Source organism: Plectropomus leopardus, chromosome 7 (genome assembly GCF_026936395.1).
Source record: "Plectropomus leopardus strain MGB_pleo_1.0 chromosome 7, ASM2693639v1, whole genome shotgun sequence".
NCBI classification, from domain to species: Eukaryota; Metazoa; Chordata; class Actinopteri; order Perciformes; family Serranidae; genus Plectropomus; species Plectropomus leopardus.
This window is the reverse complement of record NC_142182.1, coordinates 17,967,619-17,987,521: the sequence shown is the minus strand read 5'-3', so window position 1 is coordinate 17,987,521 and position 19,903 is coordinate 17,967,619. Positions and strand designations below refer to the sequence as shown.

Here is a 19,903-nt window from a genome sequence, read left to right as displayed (position 1 = left end):
GCTCCTTGGAGAGATAAAATGTAATTTCACAGTCAACTTGCTATGATATATTATTTCACAACAATGGAGTGTGGGCTGATATGAGCCCTACTTGGCACCTGTACAGAGCAGTTAGAACATCAGCAATGGCTCTCTGGGGAGATCATCTGTGTGTGAGTGTGTGTGAAAAATTAGGAAAAAAATCACCTGAATAGAGGAGGGTCCAGCCCAGTGGATCAGAATGTGCACAGTCAAGTATTAAATATAAGTAGCCATGATACACGGCAGAAAAAAAACACTGTTTTGTTTAAAGTTATTTAAATTGAAATAATATTTCCAGTCAGTGATTTTATGCCTTTGTGTATTGAGCTTTAGAGAGAATAAGCAGTGTAACAGCAGGTGTATAAAAACCTCACTAATAGAACAAAGACAAAATCCAATACTCTCCCATTCATCAACATGTTTGCAATGAGACAGTTAAGCCAATGAAAGAATCTAAACATCATTTATTCCAGTAGCTGCACGCTGGCGTTGCTCCTGCTTCACCATTACACACGCTGTTATCCAGGAACATGGTAAAGCATTGATAGGTGCCTCGTGCTTCATTAACTACAGTCTCTCAGCTTAGGAGGCACTTACACAATATCAAACAGCTTCAAACAGAAAGCCAATGAGGCAAGAAGCCTAACCTATGCACTACAGACAGAAGATGGGATAAGACATGTCATGTGAGAAATGCTCTGATTTCAATTCAAAAAATAATATCAGCTGACGTCCAAAAAGGGATGCATCGGAACTGCTTTTAACTGTTTGGATATTCGAGCATGAAATATTTCAAACAATCTAAACAATAATGTTTTAATGATATCAAGTGCTATGTGACAGAACAGAGGTGTATTTACGGGAGTGTCCTTGTCTTTTTCTCACAGTTTGCTGTTCTTCTGAAATTGGGACACCAGCCCCAGCACCTGATCCGATGCAGTGATGACCTTATTCTGCAGGTAAAGAGCGCTGTTTTTAGACGTCTCATTCAGGAAGTAACGATAGTTCACCATGATGCCACAGGAATTCGTCACACCCCTAGGGCTGGTGTCAGCTTGCCAGTTGAGCCGCCACATGATGGCGCCGTTTTGCAGGTGGAAGTTTGCCACTGGGTTGAGAGCGTAGCCTCGCCTCTTTTCCCCGTAGAGGTACCATGCGCAGAGACGCATCAGGACGGGCTCCAGGACACGGGTCAGGCGCTCGGAACGCGTCCACTCACTGGTGGCGATCAGCTTGCGGAGGGCCTCAATGGCAGCGGCCCCCGGGGCTGAGTCAGTGGCCTGTTCCACCTCCCTCCACTCGTGCTCAGAGAGGAGGTCAGAGCCCCGGCCTTCCTTCTTGTACTGGCTGAGCAGGCCTTGGAGCCAGGAAGAGAAGCCTGGGATTGGAGACAAGCTGGAAAACTGGGCCATGTGAGGGAACTCGCTCTGGAAGACATGAAGAGAGAGGGAGGGAGGCACAGTTAACCCTTAAACGCACACCTCAGTGGCTGTATTCACAAAGCTTGCTAATACCAAGCGTTGCTCCTAGTGACAAAATCCTAATAAAATTTTTGGAATGATGAGGTTTCGAAGAATTTCCCCTTAAAGTTAAGACTATATCTTGTTAAAGATAAAAGTAATTCACAAAGCATCTTAACCCTTAAGAGAGCTCCTAAAGTGACAAACTGCTAGGAGTATGGAGGACTTTGAAGGTGCTTAAGAGTTTCTTAAGAGGAGAAAATGGAAGAAATACAAAGAAGTCAGAAAAATATTCTCAATATGCTGAATGACCCTGAGTTAATGAAATGCTACAGATAATATGGTGAAGGGATTAGGTATGTGGTCAATCTCATGAGGGATATGCACACACATTTACCACGCAACAAAATTACGATATAATGCCAGAAATAAAGTGATCACAAAACTAAAATGTTTAGAAAACTGAAAAAATGCATCAGCACAGCAGTATTGACTTTTGGTCTGTCTAAACTTCCATCAGCAGTCTCATATTGTTATGCAGTTCATTTCATTTCCACTGGGTGTCCACACCATGCAGGCTCACAAAAGGGCGTGTCTGTGACAACCAATTACATCTGTTAAAAGAATGCATCATACCTAGCAACGGGGTCAACCACACCTCCTCACTAAGATAAGTCTTTGTCCTTTCCTTGCTGAGTTCCTTGAAGACCTTTACTAAGTCACCCCTAAGTTAGGACTAAGTTTTCAGGCTAAGTTAGGAGCTCTCTGAAGCCATACTAACATTGTCTATACAAGGGAGGAATATCAAGCTGTTACGTCACTTCACTGTTCTGTATATAACGTCCTATCAGAGAAAGGGGGCACAGACTGGTCTCGTAACAGCCCCAAGCAGCACCAGAACGAGGTCTGTGTAAAATGTAAAGCCACAAAAATGTGACCATGGGCGGCACAGGTGTGACGTTTTAATGTCGTGTTTATGCATGCAACCCACTGCAGGAGATTTAAAAAGCAGCTGATAGCATAGCGGCTAATTCAAAGCAAAATAATAGTGGCCATAAACGTCCGAAAAATTGGGAAAACAATTAGAATCGGGAGCTCCTTACCCCTTCGAGCAGAGGACGAGATCAGCTGCGATGTAACAAAGAAGGTAAATGATTGTGATTGTGATATTATGCCATGGTTATTGTTTAGAGAGCACTCTCAACGCATGTATTATGTAACGCTAGAGGTGGACGCTAATGTGTTAAATGTCACGCCCCTCATGCCTCTTGACTGCAGGATGCTGCTATGCAGTCTACGATCACATATTGGAGCAGAATGATGCCTCCACTGTTTGGCTCTGTGTAAAAATGCAGAGGCTGTTTAAAGGAGGGGCTTCATTGCTACCCGAAAATGCAAACCCTGTGTAAAAGTGGCTTGACAGTATTCTAAGAATGTTTGTGAATATGGCCCCAGGTCTTAAGAGGCCGCAGACCATTTTACACGCCATCTAATACATTAGGCCCTAAAATCCCTTCTATTCCTAAAATATTGCTAGAATCAGAACGCAAAGAACTCTAGTTTTTCTTATGTTTTCTCTGGGCCTTGAGAGAGCAAAAGGTTTGTAAAAGTGATATTTTTTCCAGTCACGCAGGTAGCAGATAGGAGCAGGTGATGTGTTTTTCAGTTTGGCCTCAATTTGTGTCACTGTTACAACAAATTGACATAAGGTTGAAAGGGTTTATGTTTGTCACAGTAACATGGCAGTGCAGCTTCAGTGTGTCAGGTACACTGCAGAGCAGCACTTTCTTGGGTAAAGACCATCTCAAACTTGACAACATAGACTTTCTAAAAGGGTCCCTTTGTATTTATTGTTGGAAAGTTTGTTCATGCAACAGCTGGGAGGAAGTAAACTGGGACCAAAGCAACAGCAATGAAAGGGTCTATTGGAGGGTTTAAAAAGGATTATGTTTTTATGCAAACTGATCAGTAAGACATTCAGAAGCAGAACTGGTGCAGTCACGTAGCAGTTATAGTACCTTATGTGCAAAACAAAATACATACGTAGAATTAACACATCATGGTTGTATGGCTCTGTGAACCATTTTCAGTTAACGTTAATGTCTATCTAGACTCACAGTAGCCATGATAGTTAACTTTGATTTAAATACGGACGTTGATGTTGCGTTCAATCCAACAATCCAGAAAGAGGTTACTATTAATATTGTATTCTGAAAAGCTTAGAAGCAATGTTATTTCAACAATCTGTTTTAAAAATGGAACAGGTCTCTAAAGACCTTAGGTATGCAGGACTGTTTAAAAAAACATTCATGCATTTAAGTGTTTAAAAACTTTCTTTTAAATCCCCTACATTGAAAGACAAACGGTTGCATAACCATTTGAATGCATGTGAAAACACTTGAACGCAGAATTGCCTCAACCTGCCTTAAGCAGCTTGAAGAGAGGAAAACAAAAGACAAAGAAAGAAAGTTTTGAAAGTGGAGATGAGAAAACAAGGTAACGATGTAAAGAAAACAGATGAGAGGCAGCAGAGATTTGATCTCTACCAGAATGCAGCGGCACCAGCTTCACAACGGCAGAAACAAGGGAGATGAATGCTCCGCCTCAGCATCAAAACACAAAACAACATTTTCTTGTTTGTGCTCAGGCTGCTGCTCAGGCCTTCAGTTCCTCAGACAGGGAGGCATTACAAATCAACTCCATTGCTTCACGATCCTGCCCAGCTGATGGAGATGGATGATCCCCTCTCTTCCTCTTCTTTCTATCCTCCTCCTCCTACTCCTCCTCCTCCTCCTCAGTCTCTTGCACTTTCACCTTTAATACCTATCCTCTTCTCTCACTCACCTCTCCCCCATGTCTCTGTCTCAGCTTGATCACTCACACACGCACACCCCCCCACTCATGAGTTCTCTACCATCTTGCTACCCTCAACCCTCGCCGAAATCCTCCCCCTCTTCCCTGCCCATTTTTGCACGCAGGTGTCTGGGTTGATAAGTGACAGGGCGAAGTGGCAGGCAGAGGAGTGAAAGTGGCTGCAGATAAAAGTGGAAGTGTCAGACAACCCTGGAGGGACACGCCGCTCTGCGACATTGTTTTCCTTTCTTCATCCTTGATTTCGCCCTGCCTTCACTGCCTTCTTACCTCCAACGTCCCGCTGGCATCCCCCTTCTGTCTCTACTCACCCTACTGTCTCATGACCTCTCCTTCTTCACTTCAACCTCTACTTTTAACCATCGGGTGCTCCTGTGTTGAGTCTGAGCAGGGCTGACAAAGAAAAGCAGGTGGTGGAAATAAGGATAGAGGCGGCAGGAGAGGTAAAAAAAAGGAGCAGGAAAGAATACAAAGGAAAAATGAGCAGCAGTGCCAGACATGTGCTCTAGGGGCCAATCTACAAAGACAAGCAAGACCTCCTCCCTTCACCTTAAATCACGACTGTGACCTTTTCTTTTCCACTCTATCATCTATCCATCATCATAGTGGTCCCTCTGTGGCTGCACTGCTCCTCTCTTCACCTTTACATAAGGTAAAGCCCTGTCAGAAAGCCAGAGCCTCTGCAGAATACAAGTCTGTGTTGTGGTTTTAGGCAGCCTCGAGGGTAGAGCATTGCACTTACATTGTCGGGGTCAAAGGTTCGATTCCCACTTGGGTCATAAAAAAATAATTGCACTCATGGGGTGCATTGTATAAAAGTGTCCAGAAAAGTGGTGTGAAAGTCACATTGAAGAGTTCAGTTTCCAAACAGTACTTTACACCGCCGTACAGAGCCAAAACACAGTAGCTATATATTTAGTCAAGAGGCTTTTGGCATCTGTTTCACAATAGTGAAAATTATTGTGCCACAGAAATTTGTAATTTTTGTTTTAAGGAACATGTACAATTTGGGGTGGCATGGTGGTGTAGTGGTTATTACTGTTGCCTCACAGCTAGAGAATTCAATCCAAGCGATCCTTGGATTCTGTGTGGAGATTGCATGTTCTACCTGTGTAAGCGTGGTGTTCTCCGACTTCCTTCCACAGTCTAAAGACATGCAGGTTAGGTTAATTGGTGACTCTTAATTGAGTGCAAATGATCTAAAATGTGATCATGAATGGTTGACTGTCTCTATAAGTCCTGATTGTCTGGCGACCTGTACAGGGTGTTCCCCGCCTCTTGTCCAATATCAGCTGGGATAGGCTCCAGCCCCCCAGTGATAAGCAGCTATGGTGAATGAATGATTGTACATGGTGACCTGTTCTAGAAGCAGGATGTAATTGTGCTCTGTACCAGCCATCGAGACAGCTATACCAAGAGAAAGCTAGCTGTGAAATAGCCACTGTAGCTTTCAGCTAAAACTAAAATTTCCTATAGTTCTCTTGCCATAAACTTTAATTGAAAAATAGTATTTCTGATGAACCAACATCTTGGTAATATATTAGCAGTTAAGTAACACTAGTTACATTCTAAAGAAATGGAGAGTTAAGTTTTGTTGTAGCAACTTGCACCTTTGCAACGCTATTGCAGTGATAAAAAAAAAATATCTGTCCACAGACAGAAAGATAAAACATTATAAATACCTCAGAGTACTAAAAATGGCTTCTGTGGTAGTTACCGATACAATAGGTGTCACCAGGACCAAATTTTGCCAAGATGACATGTGCATATAGAATGGCAAGTTGAAAACAATGCCAGCCATCACGACATCGCGGATAGCAATTAGTAGAAGTCAAACAGACGAACCTGCTAAAACAGATCTACTGTAATCTAAATTTAATTTTCATTAAGAAGTTTTCTTTTTCCCCTGTGTTCCCCGCAGACTTTCCAAACTCTGCATTACAACCTTTTGATCAGTCTAATCATCATTTCTTTTTTCCACATCACTGTTTAGTAGTAACTGCTCTGCCCTTTTGTAGGTAAAAAGAGGTAAAAAGCTAAAAGCTTTTTTTTAGATTATTATTTTTGCATTAGAGAGCCCACAAAGATGACAGGTGAAGACGTGTCAAATGAAGATAGCAGAACTCTGAATGAAGACATTTCCCATCTCTCAGGCTTTAAAATCACAATGGAATATTAGCTATTTTCCAACACATAAAGACTTTATACTAAAGCAGAAAACACAGCACTATCTGCCGAGCTCACTAAACTGTAAGTCGCCATTACTAACAATGCCAGTAAGCAACAGTCCTGATGTATGAATAAGTGCTTAAAGCTCTGAAACCTGCTTTTTATGAGGATACACTGTAAAGAGCTATTTCCCATCTGTTGGCTAGAGTGGCTTTTGATGTTCCATTCACTGTTCCAATCATTTAACAAGTGCTAGCTGTAGTGGCCTGGCATGAAGGGCTCTTCTGAGCTTATTGAGAGGGATGGATGAGATTTCATTACTGCCTGTCTAGCGACTCCTGCTCTGTTTTTGTGTGTGAACATTCATGTGTGTATACGCAAGTGCTCGAACAAGCAGGAGATTTATGATTCAGCACTGAGACTAAAATACAAACTTTTGAAAAAGCAATCAAACAAAAATCTTGCCTGCCACGGCTACTTTTCTCGTTGGGAAGATGCTGTGCCAGCCGGGCCTCACCTGAGGGCTGCTGTTAAGCTTTTTAATTGAATTCAGCATGTGAGTCATACAGAGAGAAACATCCTGGGGAAGAGACTAACAACACTTCCACTACACCATCAGGGAGGAGCTGAAGAGCTCTGCAGGAGTTAACAGCTGTATATGCGCATGTTTCATGTGTACAATTAATGATAAGGTGTCACTATGCAGCTATAATGGGGGAGGGTGGTTTAAAGGCTTCACTGATGAGACTGATACTTCATAGTTGTATTTAGATAACAGGTGTTGACATAACCTTGCCTCTTCTGTGACCTCATGCTTTTACCCTAGCCAAGTCTTTGCAGGAATTCAAACAGAATTGAGTCAAATTCTTCTGTTGCAGTATTTTACAATGGCTTTGGCTCTAATTTCATAACTTTTTAATTAGCAAAACTATCAACACAAAATGCTACAATGTTAATCAAAACATCACAGCATTATTATGCACATCCCTGAATTTGAATCATTATCAAAATAATATGGTAATTTCTCAAAGACTACATAAATAAAATAAAATCAAAAATAATGAATTCAATAACTGCAGGAAGTCTACATAACAATGAGTGATCTGGGGGGGATTCTGAGCAGATTATTTCCTGTGAATATTGCATCAGTGATGATTTTTCCTGATATTTTTGAAAAACTTTTTTACGCAATTCTCTGTCTTAAATCTTCAACAGACTATGAGATTTTGGGAATCTAATAAGTTTACTGCAAGCTACGCTGCGATATGGATTTATTTAACTTGGGTACAACGTTAAGTTTGACGTATGCAGACTGTACAGCAGCTACTGAATCGCGGGCTACCATGTACATCCATGCGCGTCAATACACAGGAACAAAACGTCGTCACCATGCGTCATTAATTTACGCCACTGTGGTGATAGGAGAAAAAGGAAAACAAATACGAATCGAGCCCTTGCTATAATGTTTCAATATATTTTCATTGCCTAGGAAAGTTCAATCAATAGTTGTGAACATGAGCTACTCTCTCTCAAAGCCAAGAATCAGAGAAGTTAGTCTCAGACTTGTGATGCCAAAGGCTATAAAGTCTGGAGCTTCTCCAATGAATGGGGGCCTGATTTTGTGGTCCGACAGAATGTTTGTTTTCTTTTACCACATCACCTTCTTCTTTTGCAGTATTCTCAGCTGTGAAACAGAAAATATGCCCATATACTCAAAACATTTGTGTGGTGCTTTCAGTGTCATTTAGAGAAGATCTTTCCCAATTCAGTGTCAATGGAGCAGCTCAAGACTTAATAACCTATGATGTCACAAATTAGAGGTTAAGTACTCTAGCTTTTGGATATAGGAGAGAGTCATTTGCTGTTTACTATGTCATGTTTACTAATGTTAATTGACTGTCGTAGACCACAGAAACAACATCTATGAATTATACGTAGTTGTGTTCAGGTCTTTATTGTGCTCTTATCCTGTGAGATTTCTATTTATATACAAGTTTATATCTTGAATAATAATCTACACTAAATAACAATTTAATTTAATCTTCTACGCAGACATTAGTGAAATGCTGAGATAAAGGCCCATATACATTAAGAAAACCACATGGTTTTATGCTTATGAGCACCAGTCAAGTTGCACTTACAGTTTACATCCATGTCTGTGAAAACAGGGATGCTTTTCACACGGACAATCTAAATCGATTTGATCTAAATGATCATCTCAGTTTCTAGGTGGTTCTTGACAGTTCTTGAGTCATGGACAAAAACATGGTGTAAAAGGTCAACATGACCTTGACCTTTGACCACCACATTTTAACCTGTTCATTCTTGAGTCTAAGTGAATGTTTGTGCCAAATTTGAGGACACCTCCTCATGGCCATCTTCAGATATTGCATTCACAAGAATGAGATGGATGCTAAATTTGAAGAAATTCCCTTTTTGGGATATTGCATTCACGAGAATGGGCCAGACATAAAACCCAAAAACATACCGGCCGGTGTGAAGGCATAAAAAATCTTACACCTTTAAAATCAGCAAGGCCTCATGTCCCCCACTGAAGCTCAGTGATCCCTAGTAAGGGTCTGGATCCAAAGGATGGGAACCAGTAATGTAGAATAACTCTTGAAAACGTTAAACATCATTAGTTCTTTTTGCGGACTAATGTACCACATCTTGCATTCAACCCACACTCACCTGTAGTTCTCGGACCACCCTCTTGATGAGGTAGTTGCCTAGCTCCACCCCTTGAAGGCCAGCCTGGGTGGAGGAGATTGAGTAGAAGATGGCTGAGTTTATCTTATTCACATCCTCCTCAGAGTCAAGAGTGGTGAACTCACGGACGATACTCTAGGAGAAAAACAAACATTTTTGTTGAGAAAAATAGCGCATCTCTCATCCAGCTCATTGTTGGTGTTCTGGGCTACAGCTGCAGCCAATGCAGAAGTCTCTGATAGCTATTTCAGAGGTGCTGGAGCAAAACTGTGGCTATTGTTGCACTATTTCACACCCTGGAATATTCTTAAATTGCAGTGTTGTCAAAACCCCTTTCTCCTCACTGTAAACATCACGGAGAAGAATTCAGCACTGTTGAGGCTGCTCCCAGAGGGATATGCAGTTTAAAGGTCTCTGTATTGTTTTCCACACAGCAGTAATCCATTTGTCAGCTGAGAGGAGGAACAAAGTAGTAAATCCCAGATGTTTAACTTTCCTCCAAGGTGTAGTAAAGTGAGACAAACCATTACGACAGCCTGCAGCTTTTGTTTCTCACCTGAATGTTGTCAGAGATATTCTCTGTAAGGGCCACGTGTAGTACGACCAGGGGTTCTCCTGGCATGGCGGCGTGGGTGAAGGCATAGCAACGGCGATACGGCCCCACTCTGCGCTTCAGGTCAGTCCAGTTCCTGACGGGGTGCACCGCCTCATACCTGGCAGAGGACTAATAGTTAGACTTAAAGTTTTAAATTAATGGCTTGCTACATCCTGCCCTCTTTAATTACTGTTTTCATTTTGTATGGCACAACAACCATTTTTTAAACCAATAATTAGTTTGGTTTTTGGGGGGGAAACTCCTCCACTCCTTGATGTCAGACAAATGTAGACAAAAGCAGGGTTTAATTTAACCATTTTGCTCCTAAAACAACTGGCAGATTGTTATTAGCTGTAGCTAGCTGGCTCATTCAACTAATGTTACCTCAAGGAAGTTGTTTGAATTCCACCTCTGGATGACTTTTTAATGCCTCTAGTTGACTTGTTTTAAAACAAGAACCCTGTAAAACGTGTCTTAAATATTCACTTAGTGGCGACATACATGATAGCATGTTAAATAATTGTGGCAAAGGACGCAAAAAGCCAGCACCTTCACAGGTTGAAGATACATGTCAAAGACATGGAAATAAAGAAGCAGCATGTCTTGTTTTTTAGTCTAAAGCAGTGGTTCTCAACCTTTTTTTATCAAGGACCCCTAAATTGATAATTGATAATTGAAGTCACTGATCCCTGAAACCAGATTTCTATAGCTGCCAACTATAGCTGTGGGGGATAATTGCAGAGAAGGCGAGATCAGTAATAATAGTCACTCTTATGACTCTTACCCCCATTGGGCACTCTTCTACAGTAAATTATATAGTAAAAATAAAGCTCCCCATGGAACTTCCTCAAGGATCGGTGATTGAGAACCACTGGCGTAGCGCTAGTTTGCTCAAGCACGATAACAGTCTTTGTCCCATGTTTAATTCTACAAAATGCTGTAATGATGCTTAGCGTACGTAGTTGGACAAATCAGACAGAGGTTTGATTTATGCTTCAAAATTCAAACAGTATATTTCACTCTCAACATTACAAGACAACAAGCTTTTAGGATAAGGATTAACCAACAATGTGCTTGGCCACTGCATCACTGTCTTGGATTACTTGCTTGGTTGGAGGTTGTAAACTCCACAAATCCAATAAAAACCTAGGACAGAACCACTAATGTTAGCCTCAACTCTGACATAGGCTGGTAGCATCCAGGACTGGTCTCAAACACTTGCAACACAATACACAGTGAGTATGCTGTGGATGAGAATATATAGAACCCCAGTAATGAGTCTTAAAATCCAGATATCAATTAGCATTTCAGCACCTCCAGTTAAGTTAATTTGTTTTTTGAATTGTTTTTTGGTTAGAAGCCTTAATAGGTCTGTGGTAAGTCAGTAAATAAACAGGTGGTTGTTAGCAAGTGGTTGAATCAGACTATAGAACGTCATCATGCCGGATTGCGCCAAACACGACTTAACAGCCTCGTAGCGGTTGCGACGTGACCATATGTAGTTTGTTATAGTCTAGCGTTGGCTTTTTACTTCTAGTGACTGCATTTAGGCCTCAAAAGTTCTGAAAGTGAAGTTAATCTGTGAAGATTGTCTTGCTGACAAAAAAAGTGTAAATAAATCTCATCTTTTGTCATAATCCAAAAATTAATGGAAAAATTCCGTAGGCTTTTTGACGAGGGAACCAAGGCGACCTTAGCTTTCAGGTTGGTCTATAGAAAACTGTCATGCCTTGGGCACTCTATTGGTAAAGGTTAACATTACAACTTTGTAGTCTAGCTGGACATGCAAACTGTTTGAATTAAAGTGATAAACACACTGTTTAACCCATTCATTACACTTTTGTTCTTTTGGTTTTGGAAAGGCTAAATTAAAATGCTTAAAGTTCTTAAAATGATATGCAAACGGTCAATTTCCATCACTTTGCTACATAACTTGTGTAAGAAAAGAAAATTGATAAAATAAAAGAGGGAGAGAAGGAAAGCATTTGGGGGAGTATGAATGTCCTTACTGGCTGATCCTCTGAAGGATCTCGCAGGGGGACTTCCAAGTGATTCTCTCCAGTCGGAGCAGACCTACAGAGAACCACTCAGACAGCAAGCTCTTCAGCGTGCTGTTCAGGTCCTGAGAGAGAAAAAAGGTGAGAGTTTAGAATAAAACATCAACATCCAGCTGATAATTGAAAATTCCCAACATTTTTTCCTTTGTGAAGAGCAGCTCAGCAGCTGACCTGTCTGGAAAACGCATTTGTATTTCATAATCATGCAGGAAGTGTATTATTATGTAAAGAAAACACTGGTATGCATGGGTAAACTATGTGCGCTTGAATAAGAAATAGAAGGTCATGGTCTCCACTACTTTAGTTATCTGTCCTTACTGTTATTTGGGTTTTTTGTCATTCTTTTTCTATCTTGCTAAGAGGAAACACCATACTGCAGCTTTTACATGACTATTAAAAGAAATGGATAAACACACAGTCTTTATATCCTTATAGACCTCTTTTATTGAGGGAACTCGCAAGCTCTATCTTACTGACTGACAGTTAAGTTACTCAAGTTTGTCTGTTGGCCATAAACAATTCCATACCAGTATCTAGCATGCTGTGGGAGGTGGATGCTCCCCTGGGTGTCTGTATGCTGTTTGGATGTTTTCACATTATGAGTAGTGATTTGTTTGAGTTCGCAATGGGTGTAGAGGAGGCACTTCAATAAACAACTTGCCATTTCAAAGCAGGCCTGTCCTCCTGCAAAGGTCAGACTTCATTTAAAGCAAATCTCTCGCAAACACACAAAACACGCACGCGGCGCACATACTCAAACACATGAATTCGGCTTATATTGGCTGTTCCATAGGATGACTTCACTTCAGGCTTACTTTAATGTCGGCTTGTCACTCTTAATAACAGCTAATACAAATGAGCTTAAGTACAGTCATAGTGTTAAGCCACTGGCTGAGATTCTCTGCAACCAAAACTAACAAAATTTGAAATTCTTCCCTGCATATGCATCAGGCGCTGCATTATTCAGCTCTATGGTTGAGAGGTTTCATGCTGGAAAATTTGGTCGAGTAAGGAGCATATCGAAAGTAACCCTCAGAAAAGGAAAAAAAAGGAGAAGAAGTTCAGCAAAACTTATGTGATGGTGTATTTGTGTGTATTTGTGTTCCTCTAACCTCAAAGGCTGCCTGAGGTGAAATAATGTATAATGGCCGATAATCCCTGCCTTTTTCCGAAGAAAACGCAGCACATAAACAACCCACTTGAGTGCATCTGCTGCCTTGGATAGCCAATTCTCACCCACACAAAAGGAAGACCACCGAGTTGTGTATTCCATTGACCCAGCAGAAGAAATTAAGTCTTTTGAAATGGAAGGGTCTAGCATGCGAAGCCTGAGGTTAGAAAAGGCACGGAGGGAAGTATGGAAGGGAAAAAGAAAACGAAAATCAAGCACTCCATCAGAAGGAAAATAAAGCAATGCTTTTTGACGCTGGAGCTGTAACAATGCAGTGAGGCTCTGATGCCCAGAGCTGATACTGCTGCCTCAAGCTGCAGTTGTATTGTGATTATACAGAGCGAGAGAGGACCGCGGTGCCTGGAAGGAGCAGCCTGTCAATCGGAAGCCCAAATGACACCACAGTGCCCAAGTGTGCCAAATATCTTTACTCCAGTAGGCTCCATGCCACTTGTCAGCCTGGCAGTCTGTCCATGGGGAAAAAATAGCCTCACTGATACTCTGTGAAATCCCGAGGAGCTAACTAAAACGACGTCTCTGACTTGTCTTTATAGCTTCCGTCCACTCGGTTTGTGGACAGGTGAACAAGAATGAAAAGCCTGCAGGTGGAAGGAGTGAGGAGGAAGAGTAAAAATCAATTACCCAACCAAGAGAGACTAATCTAGCGTCAAATTCAAAGCAACACTCTTGAGAGAACCACAGCATCTGCAACCTTGTTAAATCCAAACTTTCATTACTTTTGTAATTTTCAATATTGTATAATTTTCTGCCCTCTACATTTCTGTGCTGTTTTCAATATTCACAATACTGTAAGGTTTTTTTCCCCCTCCCCTGGTATGCACATGCTATCATTACACATATTTAAAGCTTCATATTTTTCCATGACCTTTTCTTACTTTTAGCTCAATCAATTCTGGCAGTCAAAAGAAAAGATTGCCTTACATCCCCAAGATCAAGGTGGTCAGCACTCAGTACTCTGTAGGTAGCTAATACTTTGTTAGGGCTATAAAAGGTCTCACAGTCTCTTGGCTATTGAGATTAAATGCACCTGCACCACTTCTCAGCAGGAATAAAATAAGTTATTGAGCAGGAGAGCAGAGGCTAGACGTCCTCTGGTGATGGTGTAATCAGGGTCTTTGAAAATCATATTAAGCTCTATTCTAAAGCAAAATCACAGATGATTGAAAACCTAAATGCCCCTGAGTGACCTCATGCAGGGCAGTTCTGGTTTGACCATTATAGCTCTTTATGGCGCATTTGTCCATTTTTGTTATCTTGATTATTGCATCTCAGCAGTGATGAAACACTCAAGTTTTCCTTGCTTTTCTTCCACCTCTAACCACTCCGTCTCCTCCTAATCCTCAACCCCCCATCATCCCCTCTTCCCTCTTCTCTCCTTTCTCCAACCACACCATAACCGGAAACATTCGTTTCTTCAACACAACCACTCACTGCTGTCCCGGAGCCACAGTCCCGGTCATGCTGGAGAAGCTCCCGCAGCTGCTGCGTTCACCCCCATCCTCTGTCCACCAGGTGATTGTTCATGCAGGTTCTAGCTTTGCAAATGAATTTTCTGAACTTTTATCTTTTATTGTGTTAAAATTATTGCTGGTGATTTTAATATTAAAATAAGATCAATAAGATAATTTAACCAGTGGTTTTGCTGACATTTTTTTTTTGTTAAACATTTAATTTAGTCCAGCATATATGCGGTCCAACCCATAACATTAGATTTAGTTTTTACCCCTGGTCTGAGTATATATTCTATGGTTTTGGAAAATCTTTTTATCTCTGATTATCCTTGTATGAAATGTGACTGTGTTCCACACTGCCCAAAAACTCTTTAACAGGCACCATATGCTTCTGCATCCTGAATGAGCATAGGGCTTCAAAATTTTCATCAATTTTGCCCCTAGCCATCCAAATTACATTTAGTCGGAATTAACTCAAGCAAATTATTTACTTAATAGCTTTAAGAATCTCTGTCGAACCACCTTGGATGCCATTGCTCTCACTAAACTCAGATCAAAATTACCTGAAAAAAACTCTACTTGGATTGATGAGAGCTTTTGGAGTCCTAAAAAATGTGCAGAAGAGCAGAAAGGAGATGGAAAAGACTAAACTGCATGTCACTTTTTGTACATGAAGGACCCCCTGACTTCTAACAATACACAAATGAAAGATGCAAGAGCCAAATACTTCTCAATCCTAATCAGCAACCACCATAATCCGAAATTCCTTTTCAGTACTATTAACAGGCTGATTAACCCAGCTGCCCCTGTTTTGCTAACCTCTTCAAAAATGACCCTGGAATGTTTTTATATTTTTTTTTAAAAAATGTCTCTGACATTAAATATAACATTGATGTTTGTTTTTATCCTGCCTGACCTCGTCTTTTTAGCCATTTCATAAAATATCTCTTCCAGAGCTAAATTATATTGTGTCTCACATGCATTTCTCTTCAAGTCTTCTCGATGTCTTTCCCACCCGACTCCTGAGAGGTTTTGGGTGCCGTCTGCCTTAGTTTACTTCGAATTGTTAATTGTTCCCTTATTTCTGGTTGTGCCCCTAATTATTTCAAACAAGCCGGCATTCGGCCTTTACGAAAAAAGCCTAACCTTGATAAGTCTTTTCCACAAAACTATAGGCCCATTTCTAAGCTCACTTTCTTCTCAGAAGTTCTCCAAAAGTTAGTTCTACAACATATTATCGAAACTGCTCCCCTAAGGGCACTTTGAAACAAATTGCACCGTTTTATATTTTCACCTATATTGTGCTGGTACTTATCTCTGCTTGTGGCCTTTGACACAGAAATAGCAGTTCTCCACTGCGCGAGCCGCTAATCAGCGCATAAATGCCGCTTTATGCAGCATCAACTCAGTACGACTCCAACTTAGCACAAGCCAGACTGATGGTTAAAAAAACACTTCTGTAACCTTTGTCACACTATAAAATTCACTGATAAAAAAAATATAATATAAAAATAAAACAATTTTAAAAAAAATCCCATTTCAGCTTGTGTACAACTATACACAACAGTAAGAAAGAATTTGAATATGGTAACTTTGGTGTACTTTAATCACAAGCTGAACTCTTAATACATGTTAGTATAAGAGGTAAGCCTGTCAAACGACTCTTTCTTTGCACTTAGCAAGTATATTTATATCCAAAAGTCCATGGTATATGTCATACTTTGTATAAATCTACCTGCTATCTAAAAAATATTCCACTCTTATTCCAAGGTGCATAGAAAACTCCCACACTTGCGTGCTAAACTGAATTGAAAATTGTAATTAAGTGTGACTGAACATGAACGGCTGAACAATTAGATTGGAAAGAGTAGCTTTTCTGAAAAATAAGTTGCCAAAAACTGTGCAATTAGGGGCGGCAAAGAGCACAGGAGCCATGTCTGTATGACGGAAAATTTTAAGCCCCCCGACCACTGGTTTTCCTTTTCACTTAACTTTCACATTGTCTTGAAAAAAATCATTCAAAATATTCATTACATGCCTGATTTATATTCAGCTGTTTCACCTTGTTGCAGCAGCAGAGTAGCTCGAGCCTCTTCATGTATAGAATGAAATATTATTGTAGGGTCTATTTTAACATAAGAGCATTCCAGCAACAGTGGAAAGCAGCTCCTAACAGCACCGTGGGCTGATCTGCAAGCCAAGATGAGCAGAAATATGAAGAAAGCCCTGAAACTGAGCTTGACAGTGTCTTGTGCCAAACAAGCTTGGTGTTATCTATTTGCAAAAACCACCCCAAGCTATGAGGAAATAAAGAAATTAAAAGAAAAAAATGTATGTAGTTCCTCTAAGCTGGCAAAGAAGGAAAACTGTAGCTAAGGTCATTGGCACAAGCTGTGAGGAAATGTGAGCCATGTGACGGGCCATGGGATGGGAGCAAGGAGTGCAGTTTGTGCCTAGTGTGCGGGTGAGTTGTGCAAGCAGCTGTAATCAACCTACTACTAATGCTATTAAAATATACTACGGTCATTCCTGTTATGCAGCAACATTTCTGCCTCATAACCTTTGCAAGAAAAAAACAGATGGACTTTTCTTGGTTTTGTATTGTATAAAATGAAAAGGCCCTACTTCACTTCTTTGAGTGAATTGTTTTTTTCTTCTTTTTTTTGTACGGCAAGAATCTACAAATTAAAAGGATGGAAAATTACTTCAGGGACACACAGTAAATGAATAAAATGGTCAATATTAAGGAGTAAAGAGCAGTCCCTTATCGAAGAAATTAAGGGGACAGGGTAAAATTGGGAACATGGTAAAATTGACCACATGTATTTCTGTGCTTTTAGGTACAGTATACAGGGTTTCTTCAGCTTAGGGCAAGGTAGTTTTAAGGTTTATTAAGACATTTCATTAATGCCACTCAGAATTAAGTTTTGAGAACAAATTTCCAACAACCGAAATTGAAGAACAACTGTATTTGCCCAGATGTTTATTTTAACATAAAACGCTACTTTTTTTTGCCAGTGATAAAGTTAAATTACCTATGCCAAATGTTGAAAAAGAAAAAACCCACCCTTTTAGAGTGGAACACAGAAAGACAATGAAAATATTATATTATCATAAAAGTGTCTAACAGAAGCCAGAAGTATCTGGCATTTCTGGACCGTTTTCTGGGCGATTTAATTTTCTCATAATCCGAAATTCCTTTTCAGTACTGTTAACAGGCTGATTAACCCAGCTGCCCCTGTTTTGCTAACCTCTTCAAAAATGACCCTGGAATGTTTTTATATTTTTTTTAAAAAAATGTCTCTGACATTAAATATAACATTGATGTTTGTTTTTATCCTGCCTGACCTTGTCTTTTTAGCCATTTCATAAAATATCTCTTCCAGACCTAAATTATATTGTGTCTCACATGCATTTCTCTTCAAGTCTTCTCGATGTCTTTCCCACCCCACTCCTGAGAGGTTTTGGGTGCCGTCTGCCTTAGTTTACTTCGAATTGTTAATTGTTCCCTTATTTCTGGTTGTGCCCCTAATTATTTCAAACAAGCCGGCATTCGGCCTTTACGAAAAAAGCCTAACCTTGATAAGTCTTTTCCACAAAACTATAGGCCCATTTCTAAGCTCACTTTCTTCTCAGAAGTTCCCCAAAAGTTAGTTCTACAACATATTATCGAAACTGCTCCCCTAAGGGCACTTTGAAACAAATTGCACCATTTTATATTTTCACCTACTTTGTGCTGGTACTTATCTCTGCTTGTGGCCTTTGACACAGAAATAGCAGTTCTCCACTGCGCGAGCCGCTAATCAGCGCATAAATGCCGCTTCATGCAGAATCAACTCAGTACGACTCCAACTTAGCACAAGCCAAACTGATGGTTAAAGAAACACTTCTGTAACCTTTGTCACACTATAAAATTCACTGATAAAAAAATAAAACAATTTAAAAAAAAATCCCATTTCAGCTTGTGTACAACTATACACAACAGTAAGAAAGAATTTGAATATGGTAACTTTGGTGTACTTTAATCACAAGCTGAACTCTTAATACATGTTAGTATAAGAGGTAAGCCTGTCAAACGACTCTTTCTTTGCACTTAGCAAGTATATTTATATCCAAAAGTCCATGGTACATGTCATACTTTGTATAAATCTACCTGCTATCTAAAAAATATTCCACTCTTATTCCAAGGTGCATAGAAAACTCCCACACTTGCGTGCTAAACTGAATTGAAAATTGTAATTAAGTGTGACTGAACATGAACGGCTGAACAATTAGATTGGAAAGAGTAGCTTTTCTGAAAAATAAGTTGCCAAAAACTGTTGCTACATGACAGGAATAACCCGCCACATACAATGGCTCTAAATAAGGCAACAGACGCTCCAGGTTCACACATGCCAAACGCCTAAACGCGAACGGTACTGTTTGACTCATGCGAGCACCCGTAGAAAATGTAAACAAATGATTTACCCTGATGTGTGGGCTCTCGCTAGCTTTGGATGAGATTATTTCAAGCACATCGGCTCGGAGATCCACCAGAAACTTCACTCCCCCCTCGACCCTGCTTATATGATTAAGCAACTGTTTATAACGGGGAGTCAAGCCGTACCGCAGCCTGTCTTCCACTTGCAAAATGGTCGCCAAGTCTCGTAACTGGGTGTCCAACAGTCTCACGGCGAGCTCCGACACGCTTTTGTGGTCCACTCCGAAGTCTTGCGACAGCTTCGTCAGAAAACCCAATTTGTCCTCTTTGTCCAGACTGCCGTAGAAGTGCATGAACTCCAAGCTGTTTGATTCGGGAGGAGGAGGGCATTTGTCTCTCGTTTCGTATGTGGGTAAAGGTGCAACGACCCTCGCCAGTATCTCTTCCATGCCCGTGACACCACGACGAACTGGGGTCGAGTACCAACGCCAAGCGCTGACGTCCGAGGCCTCCAGCGCCGCTCTGACAACTGCCCGGTGTCGCCAGCACCTCACACTGCTCCGAAAAGCCCAGATAGCAGGATGGGATATCATCGCCAGGAGGGAACTCAGCTGTCTGTTTGGGCCCCGCGACCAGTGAACACACAGGAGGAAACCGTTTCCGGGTCTCTTAAAGAGACAGCACAGCTGTCATGGGCGCAAGTCAGAAGGTTAGACTCATGGACCGGTGATCTCTGGATACAGTAATCGTAAAATAATCTTTCCAGTAGTCTTAATATAGACTGTATTGTTAGACTGGTGGTCTATGACCAGTAGTGGACCTCAAAGTACCTCAAAGTCATAGGCTACTTGAGTAAAAGTACAGATATCTAAATAGAAGAAGTGTCTGATATTAGGCAAGGCAGCTTTATTTGTGTAGCACATTTCATACAACAGGGTAATTCAAAGTGCTGTACAGA

General features: G+C 40.8%; 2 protein-coding genes across 2 annotated transcripts in view; one reads left to right on the top strand and one right to left on the bottom strand.

The window, feature by feature from the left end:
• Positions 1 to 465: 465 nt before the first annotated feature.
• On the bottom strand, positions 466 to 19,594 carry mlycd (malonyl-CoA decarboxylase). Its single transcript, XM_042496721.2, has 5 exons — positions 18,993 to 19,594; positions 11,835 to 11,947; positions 9,787 to 9,943; positions 9,213 to 9,365; positions 466 to 1,448 (listed from the first exon to the last, which is right to left on the bottom strand). The coding sequence occupies exons 1-5, from the start codon at positions 19,536 to 19,538 to the stop codon at positions 903 to 905; spliced, it is 1,515 nt and encodes a 504-aa protein (XP_042352655.1). The 5' UTR covers positions 19,539 to 19,594; the 3' UTR covers positions 466 to 902.
• Positions 12,045 to 19,903, top strand: part of LOC121950277 (DNA topoisomerase I, mitochondrial) — a 46,274-nt gene continuing 38,415 nt past the window's right edge. The window contains exon 1 of the mRNA XM_088080114.1: positions 12,045 to 14,586. The gene's annotated coding sequence lies outside the window, so the exon portion shown is untranslated. The remainder of the gene's footprint in view (positions 14,587 to 19,903) is intronic.